Source organism: Engystomops pustulosus, chromosome 10, assembly GCF_040894005.1.
Source record: "Engystomops pustulosus chromosome 10, aEngPut4.maternal, whole genome shotgun sequence".
Lineage (NCBI taxonomy): Eukaryota > Metazoa > Chordata > Amphibia > Anura > Leptodactylidae > Engystomops > Engystomops pustulosus.
The window spans coordinates 89,239,965-89,263,631 of record NC_092420.1 but is presented as its reverse complement, the minus strand read 5'-3'; the positions used below and the strand labels follow the sequence as shown (position 1 = coordinate 89,263,631).

General features: G+C 55.0%; 1 protein-coding gene across 3 annotated transcripts; it reads right to left on the bottom strand.

Moving 5' to 3' along the window:
• Window positions 1–5,865: 5,865 nt before the first annotated feature.
• Window positions 5,866–23,243, bottom strand: POMGNT1 (protein O-linked mannose N-acetylglucosaminyltransferase 1 (beta 1,2-)). Of its 3 annotated transcripts, none has more exons than XM_072126648.1 (22): window positions 23,111–23,243; window positions 20,925–21,139; window positions 19,865–19,967; window positions 19,619–19,734; window positions 19,369–19,434; window positions 17,822–17,935; window positions 17,591–17,708; window positions 17,284–17,382; window positions 16,237–16,364; window positions 16,006–16,076; window positions 15,367–15,442; window positions 14,583–14,666; window positions 14,335–14,376; window positions 11,376–11,434; window positions 11,074–11,146; window positions 10,086–10,214; window positions 9,893–10,018; window positions 8,644–8,708; window positions 8,491–8,535; window positions 7,747–7,882; window positions 7,378–7,487; window positions 5,866–7,193 (listed from the first exon to the last, which is right to left on the bottom strand). In XM_072126648.1, exons 2-22 carry the CDS (start codon window positions 21,084–21,086, stop codon window positions 7,109–7,111), a joined length of 2,007 nt encoding a protein of 668 aa, XP_071982749.1. In that variant the 5' UTR covers window positions 21,087–21,139; window positions 23,111–23,243; the 3' UTR covers window positions 5,866–7,108. The 3 variants fall into 3 exon arrangements, with proteins under 3 accessions (XP_071982749.1, XP_071982748.1, XP_071982750.1); XM_072126647.1 differs by having other exon boundaries at window positions 23,100–23,238; XM_072126649.1 differs by lacking the exons at window positions 5,866–7,193; window positions 7,378–7,487; window positions 8,644–8,708 and having other exon boundaries at window positions 23,100–23,238.
• Between the last annotated feature and the right edge of the window lie 424 nt (window positions 23,244–23,667).

The following is a 23,667-nucleotide window of genomic DNA, read 5'->3' as shown; positions in this document are numbered from 1 at the left end:
AAGGTGTCAGGACACACAGGACATGGCAGCTCGCTGTGTATGGGGGATGTAGTCACAGAGGGGTCAGAGCGCCCATGCTGACCCTTGACCACTGCTGGCTATGATAGAAAGGTGTCAGGACACAGGACATGGCAGCTCGCTGTGTATGGGGGGTGTAGTCACAGAGGGGGTGAGAGCGCCCATGCTGACCCCTGACCACTGCTGGTTATGATAGAAAGGTGTCAGGACACACAGGACATGGCAGCTCGCTGTGTATGGGGGGTGTAGTCATAGAGGGGTCAGAGCGCCCATGCTGACCCCTGACCACTGCTGGCTATGATAGAAAAGTGTCAGGACACACAGGACATGGCAGCTCGCTGTGTATGGGGGGGTGTAGTCATAGAGGGGTCAGAGCGCCCATGCTGACCCCTGACCACTGCTGGCTATGATAGAAAGGTGTCAGGACACACAGGACATGGCAGCTCGCTGTGTATGGGGGAGTGTAGTCACAGAGGGGTCAGAGCACCCATGCTGACCACTGCTGGCTATGATAGAAAGGTGTCAGGATACACAGGACATGGCAGCTCGCTGTGTATGGGGGGGTGTAGTCACAGAGGGGTCAGAGCGCCCATGCTGACCCCTGACCACTGCTGGCTATGATAGAAAGGTGTCAGGACACACAAGACATGGCAGCTCGCTGTGTATGGGGTGTGTAGTCACAGAGGGGTCAGAGTGCCCATGCTGACCCCTGACCACTGCTGGCTATGATAGAAAGGTGTCAGGACACACAGAACATGGCAGCTCGCTGTGTATGGGAGGTGTAGTCACAGAGGGGTCAGAGCACCCATGCTGACCCCTGACCACTGCTGGCTATGATAGAAAGGTGTCAGGACACACAGGACATGGCAGCTCGCTGTGTATGGAGGGTGTAGTCACAGAGGGGTCAGAGCACCCATGCTGACCCCTGACCACTGCTGGCTATGATAGAAAGGTGTCAGGACACACAGGACATGGCAGCTCGCTGTGTATGGGGGGTGTAGTCACAGAGGGGTCAGAGCGCCCATGCTGACCCCTGACCACTGCTGGCTATGATAGAGGGGTGTCAGGACACACAGGACATGGCAGCTCGCAGTGTATGGGGGGTGTAGTCACAGAGCGGTCAGAGCGCTTACGTTGGTCCGTTATCCCATTATTATGTGCTATGGCTTCACCATCAATCCGCAAAGGTATATGGGATTCCATGTAGGACCCACAGGATGCTAATGATCAGTGTCCATCCCCCATGCCTGGAAGATTAACCCCTGAGATTCTGCATCTGTCCTGGATGTAAGATGGCCGAGGCCTCTCATCTTATGTGATAAAACATAAACCATGTCATAAGCAGTGTGCAGCATCGCCTCATTACATGCCAAGTACACCCACAATAGAGCGAGCGGCCAGTCAGGCCCCATCAACCCTCCCTTTCTTTATGGAACTTTTAATTTGTGCCCTTTGTTATCAGAAAGCAGTGAAGTGAAGCAATAAAGCTGAGTAAATATTTACAGCCACAACTCCCGTGGCCCGACTTTAAGGGCCATGATTGAATATTAACAAGTTAACACCTGACTCACCCTTATCTGATACAACATGTACAGGAGGGTGCCAGAAAGCGGTGCTAAACTGACCATACTCAGCCTGTATAAATTCACTCCATCAGTAGAATAGTGAGTGCAGCTCTAGAGTATAATACAGGATGTAACTCAGGATCAGTACAGGATAAGTAATGTCATGTATGTACACAGTGACTGCACCAGCAGCAGAATAGTGAGTGCAGCTCTGGAGTATAATACAGGATGTAACTCGGGATCAGTACAGGATAAGTAATGTCATGTATGTACAGTGACTGCACCAGCAGCAGAATAGTGAGTGCAGCTCTAGAGTATAATACAGGATGTAACTCAGGATCAGTACAGGATAAGTAATGTCATGTATGTACACAGTGACTGCACCAGCAGCAGAATAGTGAGTGCAGCTCTGGAGTATAATACAGGATGTAACTCAGGATCAGTACAGGATAAGTAATGTCATGTATGTACACAGTGACTGCACCAGCAGCAGAATAGTGAGTGTAGCTCTGGAGTATAATACAGGATGTAACTCAGCATCAGTACAGGATAAGTAATGTCATGTATGTACACAGTGACTGCACCAGCAGCAGAATAGTGAGTGCAGCTCTGGGTATAATACAGGATGTAACTCAGGATCAGTACAGGATAAGTAATGTCATGTATGTACACAGTGACTGCACCAGCAGCAGAATAGTGAGTGCAGCTCTGGAGTATAATACAGGATGTAACTCAGGATCAGTACAGGATAAGTAATGTCATGTATGTACACAGTGACTGCACCAGCAGCAGAATAGTGAGTGCAGCTCTGGAGTATAATACAGGATGTAACTCAGGATCAGTACAGGATAAGTAATGTCATGTATGTACACAGTGACTGAACCAGCAGAATAGTGAGTGCAGCTCTGGAGTATAATACAGGATGTAACTCAGGATCAGTACAGGATAAGTAATGTCATGTATGTACACAGTGACTGCACCAGCAGCAGAATAGTGAGTGCAGCTCTGGAGTATAATACAGGATGTAACTCAGGATCAGTACAGGATAAGTAATGTCATGTATGTACACAGTGACTGCACCAGCAGCAGAATAGTGAGTGTAGCTCTGGAGTATAATACAGGATGTAACTCAGCATCAGTACAGGATAAGTAATGTCATGTATGTACACAGTGACTGCACCAGCAGCAGAATAGTGAGTGCAGCTCTGGGTATAATACAGGATGTAACTCAGGATCAGTACAGGATAAGTAATGTCATGTATGTACACAGTGACTGCACCAGCAGCAGAATAGTGAGTGCAGCTCTGGAGTATAATACAGGATGTAACTCAGGATCAGTACAGGATAAGTAATGTCATGTATGTACACAGTGACTGCACCAGCAGCAGAATAGTGAGTGCAGCTCTGGAGTATAATACAGGATGTAACTCAGGATCAGTACAGGATAAGTAATGTCATGTATGTACACAGTGACTGAACCAGCAGAATAGTGAGTGCAGCTCTGGAGTATAATACAGGATGTAACTCAGGATAAGTAATGTCATGTATGTACACAGTGACTGCACCAGCAGCAGAATAGTGAGTGCAGCTCTGTAGTATAATACAGGATGTAACTCAGGAGCAGTAATGTCACGTATGTACACAGTAACTCCACCGGTAGCAGACTAGCGGGGGCAGCTCTGGAGGTTATTGCCTCATTAGTAGAGGGTTTGGCTGTGTGTGTGAAGCTGCTTTGTGTTTGAGCTCCTGGATGAAGATGTACGCACACAGGGTCTGCTCTCTCCTCTCCCAGGAAGGGAGTTTTGTGGATAAGTGAGGGAGCCAAGTCCCAAGCTCCTGCTTCCAGTACCAGGCCGGCGTGAGGCTGGAGTAACCAGCTACCGGCCAGCGCTATGGAGGGGTGAGATGTTCCACCAGGAGTCATAGCAATGCAGCTCCTACTCCCCCTGGGTCTGGTGTGAAGCGGCATGTCCATGTCGGTAAGGGCGGTCCTTCCCGGGCTGAAGCGGAGTGGTCACAGAGGTAACGCTGGGAGGTGCAGGGGGGCCGGGGCCTGGACCTTCATGGTGAAGTTGAGGCGTTCAGGTAACTCGGTCCCCCATATGCCTTCATCAGCCTTCCTGGCTTCTACCAGGGGCAGCCTCTGTGACCCCACACATTTCAGCGCAAACTGCACCAAGCAGAGGTGTGCTTTTGTCACTCGTACAGTCGTTGTCCTCTTTCCTTCGCTAATGCATGCTCAGCCCCAGCGGATGAAGATCTTGAGGCTGAATCTGCTGGGGAGGGGACTATCAGAGGCGGAGGAATGGAGAGGCCAGGGAAGAAAGACAGGAAAAAGACACCTGCCCAGCTACGGCGTCTGGCGAAGTGTCAACAGGAGAGAGAGCGGGGGGAGTCTCGGGCTGCTGGGACGACCTCTGATGCTGTCCTGGAGACCACACCTATCGCTGAGGCCCCAGGGGATGATGTACTGGATGAGGAGGTCAGGAGGATGGAGAGGTAGGAAGGTGCCACGTCCTCAGACTCCTCCCATTATGAGAGTATGGATGAGGATACTAGGGCGTGGCTAGAGGAAAAGAGTAAGTGGGACACTAAAAAGAAGAAAAAGGGTAAAAACAAGGGAGGTGTAAGATCCTCTCCCACTCTAAGGTACCGAAGGAAGGTGCAACCGACCCCCCGCTGGTCGAACTTTCAAATTGATTTCTGGCCCTGGATGGAGCCTCTCCTGCCGATGGAGGGGATGAGGGCTGCAGGGGGTGCCGAGTCTCCCCCTGGGGAGTCAGTTTCCTTAGAAGGTGAGACTGGCCCAGAGTCTGGAGGTAGGTCCTGGATCTGCCCCTGAAGCATCAGAGGTGAGGGAAATGGAAACCAAAATCTGTCTAAAAAGGGGGTCTTCAGTTCCCGAGGGTGAAGGTAAAAAGGATGAAAAGAAAGCCGTCTAAATCAATCACACATGATGGCGGCAGCCACTCCATTGATGCGGCTTCATTTGCAGTCTTTGATTTTTTAGGCCGCGTTAAAGCAGACATTTTATTTTTGCAGGAGACCAGGTTTCCTGATTTGGCGGCCATCGTTAAAGCTAAGAGGGAATGGAGACACGGGCCTTCCTATTGGTCTCTTGCGGCCGAGCCGTATAGCGGAGTGACATCCCTTTTTACCGCATCAGTAGAATACCAAAGAGTTATTGAGATAGAAATGGGGAGGTGCCTGATCCTGGATGTCCTCATGACAAAATCTGGGGTGTGGGATATGATGACATCTGTGTGGGGGGCTGTTAGAGCGTGTGGGATGTGCACATGTTTATTTGTGGGTGTGGCTTGTCTTTGTAGTTTATTGGTTTGGTTTAGGATGTGATAATTGGTTTGGGTGGGGCTTGTGGTATTTAGCGTTTAGTTATTTTGGTGTAGGCTAAGTTATTGTTATTTCTAGGTGTTTGTGCTAGGTGTAAATGGGGCTGGATCTACAGGAAAGGTAATGTCATGTATGTACACTTTGGGGGATAAATTTTAGGTTCCATCAGTCTCTGGCTGGAGAGAAGAAAGTTGGTTCCCCCTTTTAGATCACGCTTTAGTCTGAAGCCTTGATAATTGTGGTGCAAGGCCTTAATAAATTCCCCCCAGTGATTTCCAGCAGGGCTGGGTGCTGGCTATACCAAGGGGCTGGAGGTGTCCGCTGGATGTGGAGGTGTCTGCTGGATGCGCCCCCTAGATCTGCCCACAAAGCGGCTTCTGCTGAGTGCGGAAGATACGATAAAAGGATTTGCAGAACTGAGCGTGTCCTCAGCTGCAGTGACAAAAGGGAAAACAGACATTTGCCGGAGGAATAAGGACCCCCTGAGGCCATGCTCAGCCCCCGTAGTGTGAACAGAGCCCAATGTAGCAAAATATCAAGAGTTGCCCAGGAAACCCCTTTAACTGTTAGGTATGAGCAGATGACACTCACAGCCGCCCCCCTCAATCATCTGCTGCACCATCCTTGTTAGTATAGTGGTCAGTATCCCACCCGCTACAATATGGTAGTATCACGTCCATCACTAACCGGTCTCACTACACGTTACTTAGTCTCACTTATTCCTTCTATTTGTTTTGGGATACAAGAATAAGGAAACTGCAGCCACAAAATTACAAGGAACTAACAAATAACCTTCAGCACATGTTCCTGCCAAACCACCGGCTGCGGGAAGTCCCCAGCAGAGGACGGGGCACGAGGTAAAGCAGGAAGGGGGACAATGGCGCCTCCTGTGGGTGAGGGGACAGATAAAGGCAGACAAACTCATACAAGATGACTGACATTAGTGGTTTATTGAGTATGAAAAAACTATTAGTCCATGGGAAGGGTGCGGTATTGGCCCCTATTGACTTGTGACAGGTTTTCATCCCATTCCCCTAAGCTCTGCCCAAACACTGTGCACCTAAAAGCAGTAGCTGGGGGTGCAAGGTGGACATACGGCAGATCCTCCCCACACGAGGCCAGAGGGCTACCATAAATCTATCCTCCGCACGTCTTCCAGAACACTGGGGGGGACATCAGACAGGATAACAGCAATAAGGCACTGAAGAAAGTCATCAACAAAAGTGAGCAGATGACGTCAGGGCTGTGTGGACGGGGCACAGTCATTATCATCCTCCTCAGGACGGGAACACTCAGGATAATCATAAATAAATAATTTCACACATTACTGTCCAGAAGACCAAAACCCCAAGTATATATATATAAAATCCTGAAGCTGCTGAGGTGAGAAACTTCCTGCACTTCAGTCCAGACACCTCGTCCCCAAATGAGCAGCAGCATGGCGGTGTAGAAGGGGACACAAGGGAGCAGGGACACCAGGGGAAAGGGCACAACGCTCTGGAGCAGGGAAACCAGGGGAAGGGGCGCAATGCTCTGGTGCAGGGGCATCAGATGGAGGAGAAGGTGCGCAGCACAAGGGAGCAGGGGCATCAGATGGAGGAGAAGGGGTGCAGCACAAGGGAGCAGGGGCATCAGATGGAGGAGAAGGGGTGCAGCACAAGGGAGCAGGGGCACCTGGCGAAGGAAAATGGGCGCAGCATGAGGAACCAGGGGCACCACGCGGAGGAGAAGGTGCGCAGCACGAGGAAGCAGGGGCACCACACGGAGGTGAAGGGGCGCAATGCTCTGGAGCAGGGGCACCAGACAGTGGAGAAGGAGTGTGGCACTAGGGAAGAACAACATGGTGGAGGAGCAGTGGCAAAACATGCTGGGCACTGGGTGGTGGAGAAGAGGTGCAACACACTGCTGCGGGGGCAGAGGTACCGAACGGTGGAGCAGAGGTGCAACATGCTGGAGCAAGGGCACCGGGCGGTGGAGCAGAGGTGCAACATGCTGGAGCAGGGGCACAGCGGGTCTGCAGAGGTTGAGGCTTCCAGTGAATTAAAGGAACACTAAGTAGTCGAGGTACTGTATGCTACATTCAGATCTGCTTCCTCTGGCGGCACGTGCAAATGTTACGGCACTTTCCTTAGGATGGGCAATAGACAGATGGAGCTGCACAGCTCATCTGAAGGTCAGGCCTGGTCAACGCCAGCAGCAGCATCTTCTTTGGGTGGAGGCTCCAGGTAAATGGGGGTCACAGACTGAGGCTTCTTACTCCTAGAACAGAGAATGAATTAATTCATGTGCTCTTAGGATGGGACAGGACTCCCTGCTCTGATCTGTGCACCAAACACAACACAACCTTCCAAATGGCATGATAAATGTAGGACCTCCATTAGTGGGGAGCAGTCTCCTAGCCAAGTGACTATCACTGCTGCGGTCTAGACGGACAAATACTCACGAGTAAGGAGAAGAAGGAAACCCAACCACCAAGAAATGGTTCTTCTTTCGGAAAAGACGCCAAAGTCCCTTATGGTGCCCTCTGACATCAAGGTCCCAGATGTGGAGGCACTAGGATCGGAAAGAGAGGAAATAGTCTTATTGCAGAAACTGTATGTGAGGCCCCAATATCTGAAACCAATATCTGGCCTGAGGCCAGTCAGCAAAGTGGTGACATCTAGGTCCCTCAAAAGATAAATGGTGCATACACACGTCATCATGTACTCTAAAGGGCCACAGGATGGAAGTATTGGGGGCGATATATAGACAGACTGGCCCCCACACCGACCATATGCCCGCTAAGCAAGCAGTGAGGGAGCAGCTCAGGCACCTTTGCCAGCTGAGACCAGGTGGTGAAATCCACATCCTGCTCCATGCGGATGTACATCACGTATGTCTTCCCCTCAGTATCTGGGATGAACGAGTCTTCACAAGGATTCTTGGAGTGATCCAACACCTCAGCCTGACTGGAAGAAGCAGAGCTGTATGAGCACAGAGTCCGAGCAGCTGAGCAGCTAAGCAGAGGCGCAGAGCGAGCACAGGGTCCGAGCAGCTGAGCAGAGGTGTGGAGCGAACGCAGAGTCCAAGCAACTGAGCAGAGGCGCAGAGCGAGCACAGGGTCCAAGCAGCTGAGCAGAGGCGCGGAGCGAGCACAGAGTCCAAGCAGCTGAGCAGAGGTGTGGAGCGAACGCAGAGTCCAAGCAACTGAGCAGAGGCACAGAGCGAGCACAGGGTCCGAGCAGCTGAGCAGAGGCGCAGAGCGAGCACAGGGTCCGAGCAGCTGAGCAGTGGTGCAGAGCGAGCACAGGGTCCGAGCAGCTGAGCAGAGGCACAGAGCGAGCACAGGGTCCGAGCAGCTGAGCAGAGGCGCAGAGTCCGGGCAGTTGAGCAGAGGTGCGGAGCGAATGCAGAGTCCAAGCAGCTGAGCAGAGGCGCGGAGCGAGCACAGGGTGCGAGCAGCTGAGCAGTGGTGCAGAGCGAGCACAGAGTCCAAGCAGCTGAGCAGAGGCGCAGAGCGAGCACAGAGTCCAAGCAGCTGAGCAGAGGCGCGGAGTGTGCACAGACAGTGGTATACCTGAGGATCCGCTGCACTTCTATCTCATAGGCGTCCTTCCTCAGACTGCAGACAATAGAATGACAACCAGTTACCCCATTACATAGAAGTAGAATGTGCGCCCCCCGGAGGAGGCCTCACTGCACAGAATACACGGCACAGCTCACATCCCACCTTTCCACGTTGGACAGCTGCACATTCGGGACAGTGTTGAACTTGTGTTTTTTAAAATAAGCTTCCTGCAAGAAAATATCAGGAATCAGGGGGGGAAGTGTTTATCTATGATCAGACTGATGGCCTAAACCCCAAAGTAAGAGGTCGGGGGAGGGGGGGGGGGGCATCCACTGTCACAGCCTGAGGGTATAAACCCTATTGTGTACAGTGAGGGGTCCACAGGAGGCCGAGGGGGCCTCTTCTACATACATACAGTAATGATAAAGGGTCTGGGGTGCTGAAGGTACTGGGGATGATCCCTACACTAATAATGAGATGTCTGTGGGGAGTTTCAGGTGCTGGGGACGATCCCTACAGTAATAATAAGGGGGCCTGGAGGAGGCTTCAAATGCTGGGGATGATCCCAACAGTAGTCATGAGGGGTCTTGGGATGATCCCTACAGTAATGTTGACGGGTCAGAAGGTGGGCTGCATTAATGGTAAGGAGTCTGGCGGAGGGCTACAGGTGCTGGGGATGATCCCTCCAGTATTGGTGAGGGGCCGGGGAAGGGGGGGGGGGGGGGCTCCAAATGCCAGGGATGATACCTACAGCAATGATGAGGGGTTTTGGGATGATCCCTACAGTATAGTTGAGGGGTCTGGTGGAGGGCTACAGTATTGATGAGGGATTTGGGGGGGGGGGGGGGCTCCAAATGCTAGGGATGATGCCTACAGTAATCATGGGGGGGTGCAGGTGCTGGGGAAGATCCCTACAGTAGTGATGAGGGGAGTGGGGCTGAAGGTTTGGGGATGATCCCTAAGTTAATGATGAGGGGTCTTGGGGAAGGGGCGGTACCTAAAGTAATAATGAGGGGTCTGGGGGGACTGCAGGTGCTGGGGATGATCCCTACAATAATGATGAGAGGTTGGGTGGGAAGGGAGGTGGGGGCTGCAGGTGCTGATCCCTACAGTAATGATGAGGCGTTGGGGGGGGGGGGGGGGCTGAAGTTGCTGGGGATGATGCCTATGGTAATGATGAGGGGTCCAGAGAGCTTTAGGTGCTGGGAATGATCCCTACACTAATGATGTGGGGTCTAGGTGGGGGATCCAGGTGATGGGGATGATCCGTAGAGTAATGAGGGGTCTGCAGATGCTGAGGATGATCCCGACAGTAATCATCATGGTCTGAGGGGTCTCGAGACTGCAGGTGCTGATCCCTACAGTATTGATGAAAGGTCTGTGGGGCTCCCTACCTTCTGCAGATACTCACATGGAAATATCCGTTCATGTTGAGGCCTACGATGCCAAAGTGATAGGATCTGGAGACATCTGGGATCAGACATTCCCGGCCCTTGCGCTGCTCCGGCATCCGCATCCACATGTCCCAGTCCCACAACTGTCAGAGAACATACGGTCACTACAGGCCTCGGCCACAGGTCAGGCACTCACCTACTGCCACTTACCTTCTCTGGAGTCGGCCATTTTGGCTCTAGTTCCTCCTTGTAAAGATTTTTCGTGAGCACCCAGCCCAGCCCAGGCATGGTCTCCACCCTGTAGAGGAGCGATGGGTCCTCCGCTGTATGTTCATAGCCCTAAGATATCAAGGGCAGCAACGCTCAGCATCTGCACCAGAGGCCACAGTAGTGCAGTCTGTGCCACACGCCCCCTCTCTGCATCGCATCCCCCCCAGTAGCACAGTCGCTGCCCCCCTCTGTAGTGCAGTCTCCGAACTCTGTAGTGCAGTCGCCGCCCCCCCTCTGTAGTGCAGTCGCCGCCCCCCCTCTGTAGTGCAGTCGCCGCCCCCCCTCTGTAGTGCAGTCGCCGCCCCCCCTCTGTAGTGCAGTCGCCGCCCCCCCCTCTGTAGTGCAGTCGCCGCCCCCCCTCTGTAGTGCAGTCGCCGCCCCCCCTCTGTAGTGCAGTCGCCGCCCCCCCTCTGTAGTGCAGTCGCCGCCCCCCCTCTGTAGTGCAGTCGCCGCCCCCCCTCTGTAGTGCAGTCGCCGCCCCCCCTCTGTAGTGCAGTCTCCGCCCCCCTCTGTAGTGCAGTCTCCGCCCCCCTCTGTAGTGCAGTCTCCGCCCCCCTCTGTAGTGCAGTCTCCGCCCCCCTCTGTAGTGCAGTCTCCGCCCCCCTCTGTAGTGCAGTCTCCGCCCCCCTCTGTAGTGCAGTCTCCGCCCCCCTCTGTAGTGCAGTCTCCGCCCCCCTCTGTAGTGCAGTCTCCGCCCCCCTCTGTAGTGCAGTCTCCGCCCCCCTCTGTAGTGCAGTCTCCGCCCCCCTCTGTAGTGCAGTCTCCGCCCCCCTCTGTAGTGCAGTCTCCGCCCCCCTCTGTAGTGCAGTCTCCGCCCCCCTCTGTAGTGCAGTCTCCGCCCCCCTCTGTAGTGCAGTCTCCGCCCCCCTCTGTAGTGCAGTCTCCGCCCCCCTCTGTAGTGCAGTCTGCAGACAGGGCAGCCCTATACCTGATCGTTCCAGGCAGAGATGCAGTACAGGCTCTCGTCTTCCTCCAAGAGATGAACGGTCTGACTCAGGAAACTGCAAAAACAGGAGAAGGGTCAGTGATGGGCGCTACACAGCACGAGACGGGGAGGGGCGTCACCGCCCGACACAGACACAAGGAGGGGGAGGGGCGTCACCGCCCGCCACAGACACAAGGAGGGGCGTCACCGCCTGGCACAGACACAAGGAGGGGGAGGGGCGTCACCGCCCGGTACAGACACAAGGAGTGGTTGGGGGGGTGGGGGGTGGCGTCACTGGACATTACCTGAAGAAATCCACTGAGATGTCCAAATCTTCTTCAAGTACCACGACCAGTCGGGCATCCTGCAGGCGAGGACGGAGGAGGTGAGTGATGATCTGTAGTATCGCCCCTTGGCGTCAGCTAATTGGGGGGTTTTGTACTTCACTACTGTACTTGTGCCGGACTCTGACCTCTCCTTTGCACCGCATATTCAATCTCTTGCTCGCTATTGCCGCATCTCAGAAACATCTCCAGGATCCGACCATTTCTGACTATTGAAACCTCTAATGATAATTGTTGGTCTCGTCTAGACTCCTGTAACTCCCGACTAATCATCTGCCACTCACATAATCTCTCTCCTCTCCAATCTCTTCATAATGCAGTAGCCAGACTTATCTCTCAGACCGAACGCTACACGGATGCCTCCAGTCTGTGCCAATCACTGCATTGGCTGCCTGTCTCCTTCCGTATTCACTATAAAATAATAACCCTCATCCACAAAGCTCTGCATAATGCTGCACCTCCCCATCTCTCTTCTCTCATCTCAGTCTATCGCCCTTCCCGTGCTCTTCAATCTGCCAGTGACATTAGATTAATCTCTACCTTAATTCGAACCTCGAACTCATGTCTCCAGGACTTCTCTCGAGTTGCTCCAAATCTCTGGATTGCCCTTCCCCGGACAATCAGACTAATCCCCACCCTCCAAAGCTTCAAATCTGCTCTTATATCCCATCTCTTAGGCAGATCTATCACACTCGCTAACTGCATGAAACGTCAACTCTCCCTTTACTAATCCATCCCATGTCGTATCTCCTGTCTGTTATCTGGCAAGCACCAGATATATACCAAGCTCCCGGCTTCTCTGCAGTCACATTGACCTTGGACTTTGCATATAAGATGGAGGCTGATGGCTGGTTCAAGAAGCAGAATTTTTATTTATTAAATTATTTTATATTGTTCCCTTATAAATGCTGGGCCATTATACAACCTCTTGTGTCCCCCCTTCATCCTCATAGACTGTAAGCTCTTGTGATACCCCCTCATCCTCATAGACTGTAAGCTCTTGTGTCCTCCCCTCATCCTCATAGACTGTAAGCTCCTGTGTCACCCCTTCATCCTCATAGACTGTAAGCTCTTGTGTCCTCCCCTCATCCTCATAGACTGTAAGCTCCTGTGTCACCCCTTCATCCTCATAGACTGTAAGCTCTTGTGTCCTCCCCTCATCCTCATAGACTGTAAGCTCTTGTCACCCCCTCATCCTCATAGACTGTAAGCTCTTGTCACCCCCTCATCCTCATAGACTGTAAGCTCATGTGTCACCCCCTCATCCTCATAGACTGTAAGCTCATGTGTCACCCCCTCATCCTCATAGACTGTAAGCTCATGTGTCACCCCCTCATCCTCATAGACTGTAAGCTCATGTGTCACCCCCTTCATCCTCATAGACTGTAAGCTCTTGTGTCACCCCCTTCATCCTCATAGACTGTAAGATCTTGTGTCACCCCTCATCCTCATAGACTGTAAGCTCTTGTGTCACCCCTTCATCCTCATAGACTGTAAGCTCTTGTGTCATGGCCCTTATCCTCATAGACTGTAAGCTCTTGTGTCACCCTTCATCATCATAGACTGTAAGCTCTTGTGTCACCCCCTTCATCCTCATAGACTGTAAGCTCTTGTGTCCCCCTCATCCTCATAGACTGTAAGCTCGTGTCCCCCTCATCCTCATAGACTGTAAGCTCTTGTGTCACCCCTCATCCTCATAGACTGTAAGCTCTTGTGTCTCCCCCTCATCCTCATAGACTGTAAGCTCGTGTCACCCCCTCATCCTCATAGACTGTAAGCTTTTGTGCCCCCCCTCATCCTCATAGACTGTAAGCTCTTGTGTCACCCCCTCATCCTCATAGACTGTAAGCTCTTGTGTCCCCCCTCATCCTCATAGACTGTAAGCTCTTGTATCACCCCCTCATCCTCATAGACTGTAAGCTCTTGTGTGTCACCTCCTCATCCTCATAGACTGTAAGCTCTTGTGTGTCCCCCTCATCCTCATAGACTGTAAGCTCTTGTGTCACCCCCTCATACCCATAGATTGTAAGCTCTTGTATCACCCCCTCATCCTCATAGACTGTAAGCTCTTGTGTGTCACCTCCTCATCCTCATAGACTGTAAGCTCTTGTGTGTCACCTCCTCATCCTCATAGACTGTAAGCTCTTGTGTGTCCCCCACATCCTCATAGACCGTAAGCTCTTGTGTCTTCCCCTCCTCCTCATAGACTGTAAGCTCTTGTGTCACCCCCTCATCCTCATAGACTGTAAGCTCTTGTGTCACCCCTCATCCTCATAGACTGTAAGCTCTTGTGTCACCCCCTCATCCTCATAGACTGTAAGCTCTTGTGTCCCCCCTCATCCTCATAGACTGTAAGCTCTTGTGTGTCACCTCCTCATCCTCATAGACTGTAAGCTCTTGTGTCCCCCCTCATCCTCATAGACTGTAAGCTCTTGTGTCACCTCCTCATCCTCATAGACTGTAAGCTCTTGTGTCACCCCCTCATCCTCATAGACTGTAAGCTCTTGTGTGTCACCTCCTCATCCTCATAGACTGTAAGCTCTTGTGTCCCCCCTCATCCTCATAGACTGTAAGCTCTTGTGTCCCCCCCTCATCCTCATAGACTGTAAGCTCTTGTGTCACCCCCTCAGCCTCATAGACTGTAAGCTCTTGTGTCACCCCCTCATCCTCATAGACTGTAAGCTCTTGTGTCACCCCCTCATCCTCATAGACTGTAAGCTCTTGTGTCCCCCCCCTCATCCTCATAGACTGTAAGCTCTTGTGTCCCCCCCCTCATCCTCATAGACTGTAAGCTCTTGTGTCCCCCCCCCTCATCCTCATAGACTGTAAGCTATGTTGCCCCATTGATATGTGCACACCCAGTGCCAAACACATTATGGTCGGGTGCTGGGGCACACTATAGGGCGCAGTTCAGACTCACCGGGTGCAGGTTGAAGGTGGCGGTCAGACTCGACTTGTAATGCTGAGAAAGAACAGATTGTGTGAGTTCACATGACAGTCACGTGACCTGGGGAGGGGTGACACAGTCACGTGACCTGGGGGGCACAGTCACATGACCTGGGGGGGGGGGGCACAGTCACATGACCTGGATTGAGAGGCACCATGATCACAAATACTGCATAACCTGAATGTGTGAACACAGCACAAGCGCTGATGTGAAGGCCTCACCTGCGCCACGCGGGCGTTCTTAATGCTGATGGGCGTGTGCTGGATGCCCTTCAGCCCAAACAGCTCCACCACATCCATGGGTTCCTGCGGGACAAAAGGAAAAGGATGAGGGACAGCTACAGGCACCAAATACTGTGCACACCGGACCACCCCACAGGAACAGTAGACCCCCCACACACACACACAGGAACAGCGGACAAACACCAAAACCCCCCCACAGGAACAGCTGAGACACGACGGATCCCCTTACAGGAACAGCGGACAATAACAGACGCACCCCGAACCCCCCACAGGAACAACTGAGACACGACGGATCCCCCTACAGGAACAGCGGACAATAACAGACGCACCCCGAACCCCCCACAGGAACAACTGAGACACGACGGATCCCCCTACAGGAACAGCGGACAATAACAGACGCACCCCGAACCCCCCACAGGAACAACTGAGACACGACGGATCCCCCTACAGGAACAGCGGACAATAACAGACGCACCCCGAACCCCCCACAGGAACAACTGAGACACGACGGATCCCCCTACAGGAACAGCGGACAATAACAGACGCACCCCGAACCCCCCACAGGAACAACTGAGACACGACGGATCCCCCTACAGGAACAGCGGACAATAACAGACGCACCCCGAACCCCCCACAGGAACAACTGACACACGCCGGAATGCCGACTCCTCCCGGACAGGAACAATGGACGTCCCCCGGACCCCCCACAGGAACACAAAGTATTATGAACACACCCACCACGACAGGCTGCAGAGCATCTCACCTCATAGTAACCATCAATGAAGACCGAGATCATCTGAGGATTAACCCCTTGTGCTGAGAGGAGCGACCGCAGCATCCTGCACCACACAGAACAGACCATAAGGGGTCACATACATCACATAACAGTGCCCCCTCCAGTCGTCACAGGGGAACCTGGGGACCCCCCCTCCTGTCATCAGAGAGGAACCCGGAACCCCCCCCCCCCTCCTGTCATCAGAGAGGAACCCGGGCCCCCCCCCCCCTCCTGTCATCACAGAGGAACCTGGGACCTCCCCCCCCTCCTATCATCAGAGAGGAACCCGGGACACCCCCCCCCCCCTCCTGTCATCAGAGAGGAACCCAGGACACCCCCCCCCCCCCTCCTGTCATCAGAGAGGAACCCGGGACACCCCCCCCCCCCCTCCTGTCATCAGAGAGGAACCCGGGACACCCCCCCCCCCCCCCTCCTATCATCAGAGAGGAACCCGGGACACCCCCCCCCCCTCCTATCATCAGAGAGGAACCCGGGACACCCCCCCCCCCTCCTATCAACACAGAGGAACCCAGGGACACCCCTCCTGTCATCAGAGAGGAACCCAGGGACCCCCCCCATCATTACAGAGAAACCCCGGTGCCCCTTCTATCATCGGTAATTTCTCACCTGTACAAATAATTGGGTCGGTTCCCGGCAATCACCGCCACTGGAACGTTCAACATTTTGTTTTCTTTGAGCTGCAGGGACAATAAGATCAGGGGATTCCATCAGAGCCTTTGATGTAGGGGTCTGCACTACGCAGATTCTGGGACTGAAAGGGTCACATCTGCCACAAGATGTCTCTGAACTACGGAGGCAGCAGGATCCCCCCAGAACCCCTCCACAGGGGGTACTTACGGGCATGGGGTTAAACTCGATGGGGGTGGGGTCCTTGCAGCTGCACACGCTCCCGTACCCCTCCACCTTGCTGCAGAAGCGTCTCCGCCGGCGGTTGTGCTCCGTATCCGGCCACTGGCACTCAGCATCTACACAGAGAGGAGAATTACAGAGGCGCCAGCAGGGGGCGCTGTCCACATCACACACAGGGTATTACCATATATACTCGAGTATAAGCCGAGACCCCTAATTTTACCACCAAAAACTGGAAAAACCTATTGACTCTAGTATAAGCCGATGGTGTAGTATACAGCCAGCCAGCCCCCCATAGTATACAGCCAGCCCCATGTAGTATACAGCCAGCCCCCTGTAGTATACATCCAGCCAGCCCCATGTAATATACAGTCAGCCAGCCCCATGTAGTATACAGCCAGCCAAACCCAATTAGTAGTATATAGCCAGCCAGACCCAATTAGTAGTATATAGCCAGCCAGACCCATGTAGTATATAGCCAGCCAGCCCCATGTAGTATATAGCCAGCCAGCCCCATGTAGTATATAGCCAGCCAGCTCCCTGTAGTATACAGCCAGCCAGCCCCCTGTAGTATACAGCCAGCCAGCTCCCTGTAGTATACAGCCAGCTCCCTGTAGTATACAGCCAGCCAGCTCCCTGTAGTATACAGCCAGCCAGCCCCCTGTAGTATACAGCCAGCCAGCCCCCTGTAGTATACAGCCAGCCAGCTCCCTGTAGTATACAGCCAGCCAGCTCCCTGTAGTATACAGCCAGCCAGCCCCCTGTAGTATACAGCCAGCCAGCTCCCTGTAGTATACAGCCAGCCAGCCCCCTGTAGTATACAGCCAGTCAGCCCCCCTGTAGTATGAGGGATGAGGAGTTTGTCTTGGGTTGCAGGGTGCGTTCTCAGGGTCCGTTCCCTACCCTGGAGGTGCCGTGTAACCTGCGCCTCTGGTTCCATCCCAGCTCCTCACCCAACACCTTGCTACTGTACACATACAATACAACGCCCTCCGGTGATGAGAAGAAGCATGTGCACTACCAGAACCTTCTCACCTTCAGGAGGCACCAGCTGGACGTCTGTCTTCAGCAGCACAGGGTCTCCCCACGTGGACAGCGCCGGAGACTTGGAGTGTTTCTCCCCGTAGATCTGCCCTGCACAAGACAAGGAAGAGACCTGATGTGACGGTGAAGCAGGGGCAGATGGCCGCATGGGCAGTGGGAGAGCGGGGCAGCGTTAGCAACGAGTAGGGGGATGGGGAGGGTTTGGCATCACAGGCAGCAGAAGGGTGTGGCGGGTGCCGGCACGGGCAGCAGGAGGGTGGGGCGGGTGCCGGCACGGGCAGCAGGAGGGTGGAAGTACCTCCTTTTTTCACCACAAACGTCCACATGTCTCGCCAGCTGAGGTTTGGCGCGATCTGACTGCCCAGGCTCTTCAGTAGGTTCTTGGCCGTGTCCTTCAGATGGAAGGAGCCCTCATCCTACACACAAGCAGCAGTAGAGGCCCATCAGACACAGAGCAAGCACGAGAGAGGCCAGAGAGAGAGAGAGATCCTATATCAACCCCAAATCCTGGAGAACTCCTGCAAGTCACCTTGACTGTGAAGATGAGGACTCGGCCTCGGGCCACCATATTGAGGAAAAGAACCATGGCCTCGTCCTCATGCGGGGAGTACGTGTCAAACACTCTCTTCGCCATCACATGACCCTGCACAAGGAGCGGTACAAAGACACATTAACAGATAGGAGAAGAACACAGAGGGTACACACCCCACCATCAGGAGGGGAAGGGGTACACACCCCCATCAGGAGAGGAGGGGAGGGGGTACACACCCCACCATCAGGAGAGGAAGAGATGGGGTACACACCCCACCATCAGGAGAGGAAGGGATGGGGTACACACCCCACCATCAGGAGAGGAGGGGAAGGGGTACACACCCCTCCATCAGGAGAGGAGGGGAAGGGGTACACACCCCTCCATCAGGAGAGGAGGGGAAGTGGTACACACCTCACCATCAGGAGAGGAGGGGAAGGGGTACACACCCCACCATCAGGAGAGGGGGTACACACCCCACCATCAGGAGAGGAGGGGAAGTGGTACACACCTCACCATCAGGAGAGGAGGGGAAGGGGTACACACCCCACCATCAGGAGAGGAGGGGAAGGGGTACACACCCCACCATCAGGAGAGGAGGGGAAGGGGTACACACCCCACCATCAGGAGAGGAGGGGAAGGGGAACACACCCCACCATCAGGAGAGGAGGGGAAGGGGTACACACCCCTGCATCAGGAGAGGAGGGGAAGGGGTACACACCCCACCATCAGGAGTGGAGGGGAAGGGGTACACACCTCACCATCAGGAGAGGGGGTACACACCCCACCATCAGGAGAAGGGGTACACACCCCACCATCAGGAGAAGGGGTACACACCCCACCATCAGGAGAGGGGGTACACACCCCACCATCAGGAGAGGGGGTACACACCCCACCATCAGGAGAGGAAGGGAAGGGGTACACACCCCACCATCAGGAGAGGAAGGGAAGGGGTACACACCCCACCATCAGGAGAGGAAGGGAAGGGGTACACACCCCTCCATCAGGAGAGGAGGGGAAGGGGTACACACCCCACCATCAGGAGAGGAGGGGAAGGGGTACACACCTCACCATCAGGAGAGGGGGTACACCCCCCCCCATCAGGAGAGGGGGTACACCCCCCCCCATCAGGAGAGGGGGTACACCCCCCCCCATCAGGAGAGGGGGTACACCCCCCCCCCATCAGGAGAGGGGGTACACACCCCACCATCAGGAGAGGGGGTACACACCCCACCATCAGGAGAGGGGGTACACACCCCACCATCAGGAGAGGGGGTACACACCCCACCATCAGGAGAGGGGGTACACACCCCACCATCAGGAGAGGGGGTACACACCCCACCATCAGGAGAGGAAGGGAACACACCCCACCATCAGGAGAGGGGGTACACACCCCACCATCAGGAGAGGGGGTACACACCCCACCATCAGGAGAGGGGGTACACACCCCACCATCAGGAGAGGGGGTACACACCCCACCATCAGGAGAGGGGGTACACACCCCACCATCAGGAGTGGAAGGGGGGGGGGTACCTTATACCTCATACCGTGGCCTGATTCAGCACAATAACGTGGACTCCTCTTCCCTGTTCTCGGGCCTCATCCTCCAGCACCTATTAATGGTGAAGTAACAAGACAAGAGGTTATACAGGTCACATGACACAGAGGAGACAGCGGGGGAGGGGGGGGGGGATCTCCTATAGAATATGTGACCCACGTCTCCCCCCACCACATGTAACACGATGGATTGTCTGTCATGTCCAGCAGTGGATTATGGAAAGAGCGGACTCCACTCACCGTCGTCCCGTCCACCGCTATGTACACCTTGGAGCGACTTGAGTACACCTCCACGTCCAGCGCTCTCCTCCCCCCCGCCGCACGATGAGGGAAGTCCACGCTCTGCTCACCCTCATCTGCCAAACACAAATATAACATGATGTAATAAACGCAAATAATCAGAGCTCCCCGAACTGCCACCCGAATCCTGCTCCACCCACCCGAATCCTGCCCCACACACACCCACCCGAGTCCAGCTCCACCCACCATAATCCTGCTCCACCTCCTCCTCATTCACTGCGCGTCGCGTGTCCAGGATAAGTTTGATGTTGACAATGACAGTAACGAGAAGAAAGAGAACCGACACAGTCTGCAGGAGAGGGAAAGACAATAATACTGACACATGGAACATACAGTACACATAACACTGCATCACCCACTACAACCAATCACAACTAAACCACAAGACCCTGAGTTACATCCTGTTTTATACTCCAGAGCTGCACTCACTATTCTGCTGCTGGTGCAGTCACTGTGTACATACATGACATTACTTATCCTGTACTGATCCTGAGTTACATCCTGTTTTATACTCCAGAGCTGCACTCACTATTCTGCTGCTGGTGCAGTCACTGTGTACATACATGACATTACTTATCCTGTACTGATCCTGAGTTACATCCAGTATTATACTCCAGAGCTGCACTCACTATTCTGCTGCTAGAGTCACTGTGTACATACATGACATTACTTATCCTGTACTGATCCTGAGTTACAACCTGTATTATACCCTAGAGCTGCACTCACTATTCTGCTGCTGGTGCAGTCGCTGTGTACATACATGACATTACTTATCCTGTACTGATCCTGAGTTACATCCTGTATTATACCCCAGAGCTGCACTCACTATTCTGCTGCTGGTGCAGTCACTGTGTACATACATGACATTACTTATACTGTACTGATCCTGAGTTACATCCTGTATTATACCCCAGAGCTGCACTCACTATTCTGCTGCTGGTGCAGTCACATGACATTACTTATCCTGTACTGATCCTGAGTTACATCCTGTATTATACCCCAGAGCTGCACTCACTATTCTGCTGCTGGTGCAGTCACTGTGTACATACATGACATTACTTATCCTGTACTGATCCTGAGTTACATCCTGTATTATACCCCAGAGCTGCACTCACTATTCTGCTGCTGGTGCAGTCACTGTGTACATACATGACATTACTTATCCTGTACTGATCCTGAGTTACATCCTGTATTATACTCCAGAGCTGCACTCACTATTCTGTACATACATGACACATCCCACTACCTGGCACATGCGCCGCACTGTCCTCTGGTTGCTCAGTTTGTATTTCCATGCCAGGTACCAGCTGCGCTTTTTATGGGGTAGGGGGGGTTTCCCCTGGATGTTGTTGTCCCACTTGTCCATGACTCCCCGGGTAGCTGCAGGTCCCTGTGCAATGTGCTGCATCTCTTGTCATGGGCATCTGAGGGGCCCAATGCTCTCAGTAGGCAGCAGGAAGGCTGAAAAGAGAGGAAGACAAGGTCAGGAACACAAAGCGCTATACACTCAGTCAGGGCTCGGGTTATGCTCCAGGCTCCCAGTCGGGGCTCGGGTTATGCTCCGGGCTCCCAGTCGGGGCTCGGGTTATGCTCCGGGCTCCCAGTCGGGGCTCGGGTTATGCTCCGGGCTCCCGGCCAGGGCTCGGGTTATGCTCCGGTCTCTCGGTCAGGGCTCGGGTTATGCTACGGGCTCTCGGTAAGGGCTCTGGCTATGCTCCGGGCTCTCGGTCAGGGCTCGGGTTATGCTCCGGGCTCTCGGTCAGGGCTCTGGCTATGCTCCGGGCTCTCGGTCAGGGCTCTGGCTATGCTCCGGTCTCTCGGTCAGGGCTCGGGTTATGCTCCGGTCTCTCGGTCAGGGCTCTGGCTATGCTCCGGGCTCTCGGTCAGGGCTCGGGTTATGCTCCGGGCTCTCGGTCAGGGCTCGGGTTATGCTCCGGGTCAAGGCTCGGTTTACGCTCCGGGCTCTCGGTCAGGGCTCGGGTTACGCTCCGGGCTCCCGGTCAGGGCTCGGGTTACGCTCCGGGCTCCCGGTCAGGGCTCGGGTTACGCTCCGGGCTCCCGGTCAGGGCTCGGGTTACGCTCCGGGCTCCCGGTCAGGGCTCGGGTTACGCTCCGGGCTCCCGGTCAGGGCTCGGGTTACGCTCCGGGCTCCCGGTCAGGGCTCGGGTTACGCTCCGGGCTCCCGGTCAGGGCTCGGGTTACGCTCCGGGCTCCCGGTCAGGGCTCGGGTTACGCTCCGGGCTCCCGGTCAGGGCTCGGGTTATGCTCCGGGATCCCGGTCAATGCTCGGGTTATGCTCCGGTCTCTCGGTCAGGGCTCGGGTTATGCTACGGGCTCTCGGTAAGGGCTCTGGCTATGCTCCGGGCTCTCGGTCAGGGCTCGGGTTATGCTCCGGGCTCTCGGTCAGGGCTCTGGCTATGCTCCGGGCTCTCGGTCAGGGCTCGGGTTATGCTCCGGTCTCTCGGTCAGGGCTCTGGCTATGCTCCGGGCTCTCGGTCAGGGCTCGGGTTATGCTCCGGGCTCTCGGTCAGGGCTCGGGTTATGCTCCGGGCTCTCGGTCAGGGCTCGGGTTATGCTCCGGGCTTCCGGTCAGGGCCCGGAGCATGGGCTCGGTTTACGCTCCGGGTTCTCGGTCAGGGCTCGGGTTACGCTCCGGGCTCCCGGTCAGGGCTCGGGTTACGCTCCGGGCTCCCGGTCAGGGCTCGGGTTACGCTCCGGGCTCCCGGCCAGGGCTCGGGTTACGCTCCGGGCTCCCGGCCAGGGCTCGGGTTACGCTCCGGGCTCCCGGCCAGGGCTCGGGTTACGCTCCGGGCTCCCGGCCAGGGCTCGGGTTACGCTCCGGGCTCCCGGTCAGGGCTCGGGTTACGCTCCGGGCTCCCGGTCAGGGCTCGGGTTACGCTCCGGGCTCCCGGTCAGGGCTCGGGTTACGCTCCGGGCTCCCGGTCAGGGCTCGGGTTACGCTCCGGGCTCCCGGTCAGGGATCGGGTTACGCTCCGGGCTCCCGGTCAGGGATCGGGTTACGCTCCGGGCTCCCGGTCAGGGCTCGGGTTACGCTCCGGGCTCCCGGTCAGGGCTCGGGTTACGCTCCGGGCTCCCGGTCAGGGCTCGGGTTACGCTCCGGGCTCCCGGTCAGGGCTCGGGTTACGCTCCGGGCTCCCGGTCAGGGCTCGGGTTACGCTCCGGGCTCCCGGTCAGGGCTCGGGTTACGCTCCGGGCTCCCGGTCAGGGCTCGGGTTACGCTCCGGGCTCCCGGTCAGGGCTCGGGTTACGCTCCGGGCTCCCGGTCAGGGCTCGGGTTACGCTCCGGGCTCCCGGTCAGGGCTCGGGTTATGCTCCGGGATCCCGGTCAATGCTCGGGTTATGCTCCGGGATCCCGGTCAGGGCTCGGGTTATACTCCGGCCTTCCGGTCAGGCCCCTCACCCGCCGCACACCTCCAGCCTCGGCGCCCGGTACCGGCGGCTCCGCTCATTGTATCTCCGGGATCAGAGGCGAGAGCACGAACACACGTGATGGAGGTACGTAAAAGGAGCGACCAATGAGAAGAGACAAATAAGAGCAAGATTATTGTCACTATGAGGCTTCCGTACACCATGAAGTCAGATGAGCTTCTAGCCCCGCCCTGCTGGAGGCGTGGTCTGAGGGACGACCTCAGCAACTGAAAACTGCAGCGGAGTGCGAAGAACTGCTCTCTGGTGTCAGCCACTGCCGACCAATGCGACACTGCCTGTAGTGAGAATGAAGCTGGAGGAGGACAGAGGAGTGTGGAGGAGGAGGACAGAGGAGTCTGTAGGAGGAGGACAGAGGAGTCTGTAGGAGGAGGAGGACAGAGGAGTCTGTAGGAGGAGGACAGAGGAGTCTGTAGGAGGAGGACAGAGGAGTCTGTAGGAGGAGGAGGAGGACAGAGGAGTCTGTAGGAGGAGGACAGAGGAGTCTGTAGGAGGAGGAGGACAGAGGAGTCTGTAGGAGGAGGACAGAGGAGTCTGTAGGA

Coding starts and splice junctions, on each gene's coding strand:
- POMGNT1 (XM_072126648.1), bottom strand. CDS start 21,086: ATGCAGCACATTGCACAGGGACCTGCAGCTACCCGGGGAGTCATGGAC. Junction 17,936..19,368: donor TTGTGCTGAATCAGGCCACG/GTATGAGGTATA, acceptor CTCCTTGTGCAG/GGTCATGTGATGGCGAAGAG. Junction 8,536..8,643: donor CAGCTGTCCAACGTGGAAAG/GTGGGATGTGAG, acceptor TATTGTCTGCAG/TCTGAGGAAGGACGCCTATG.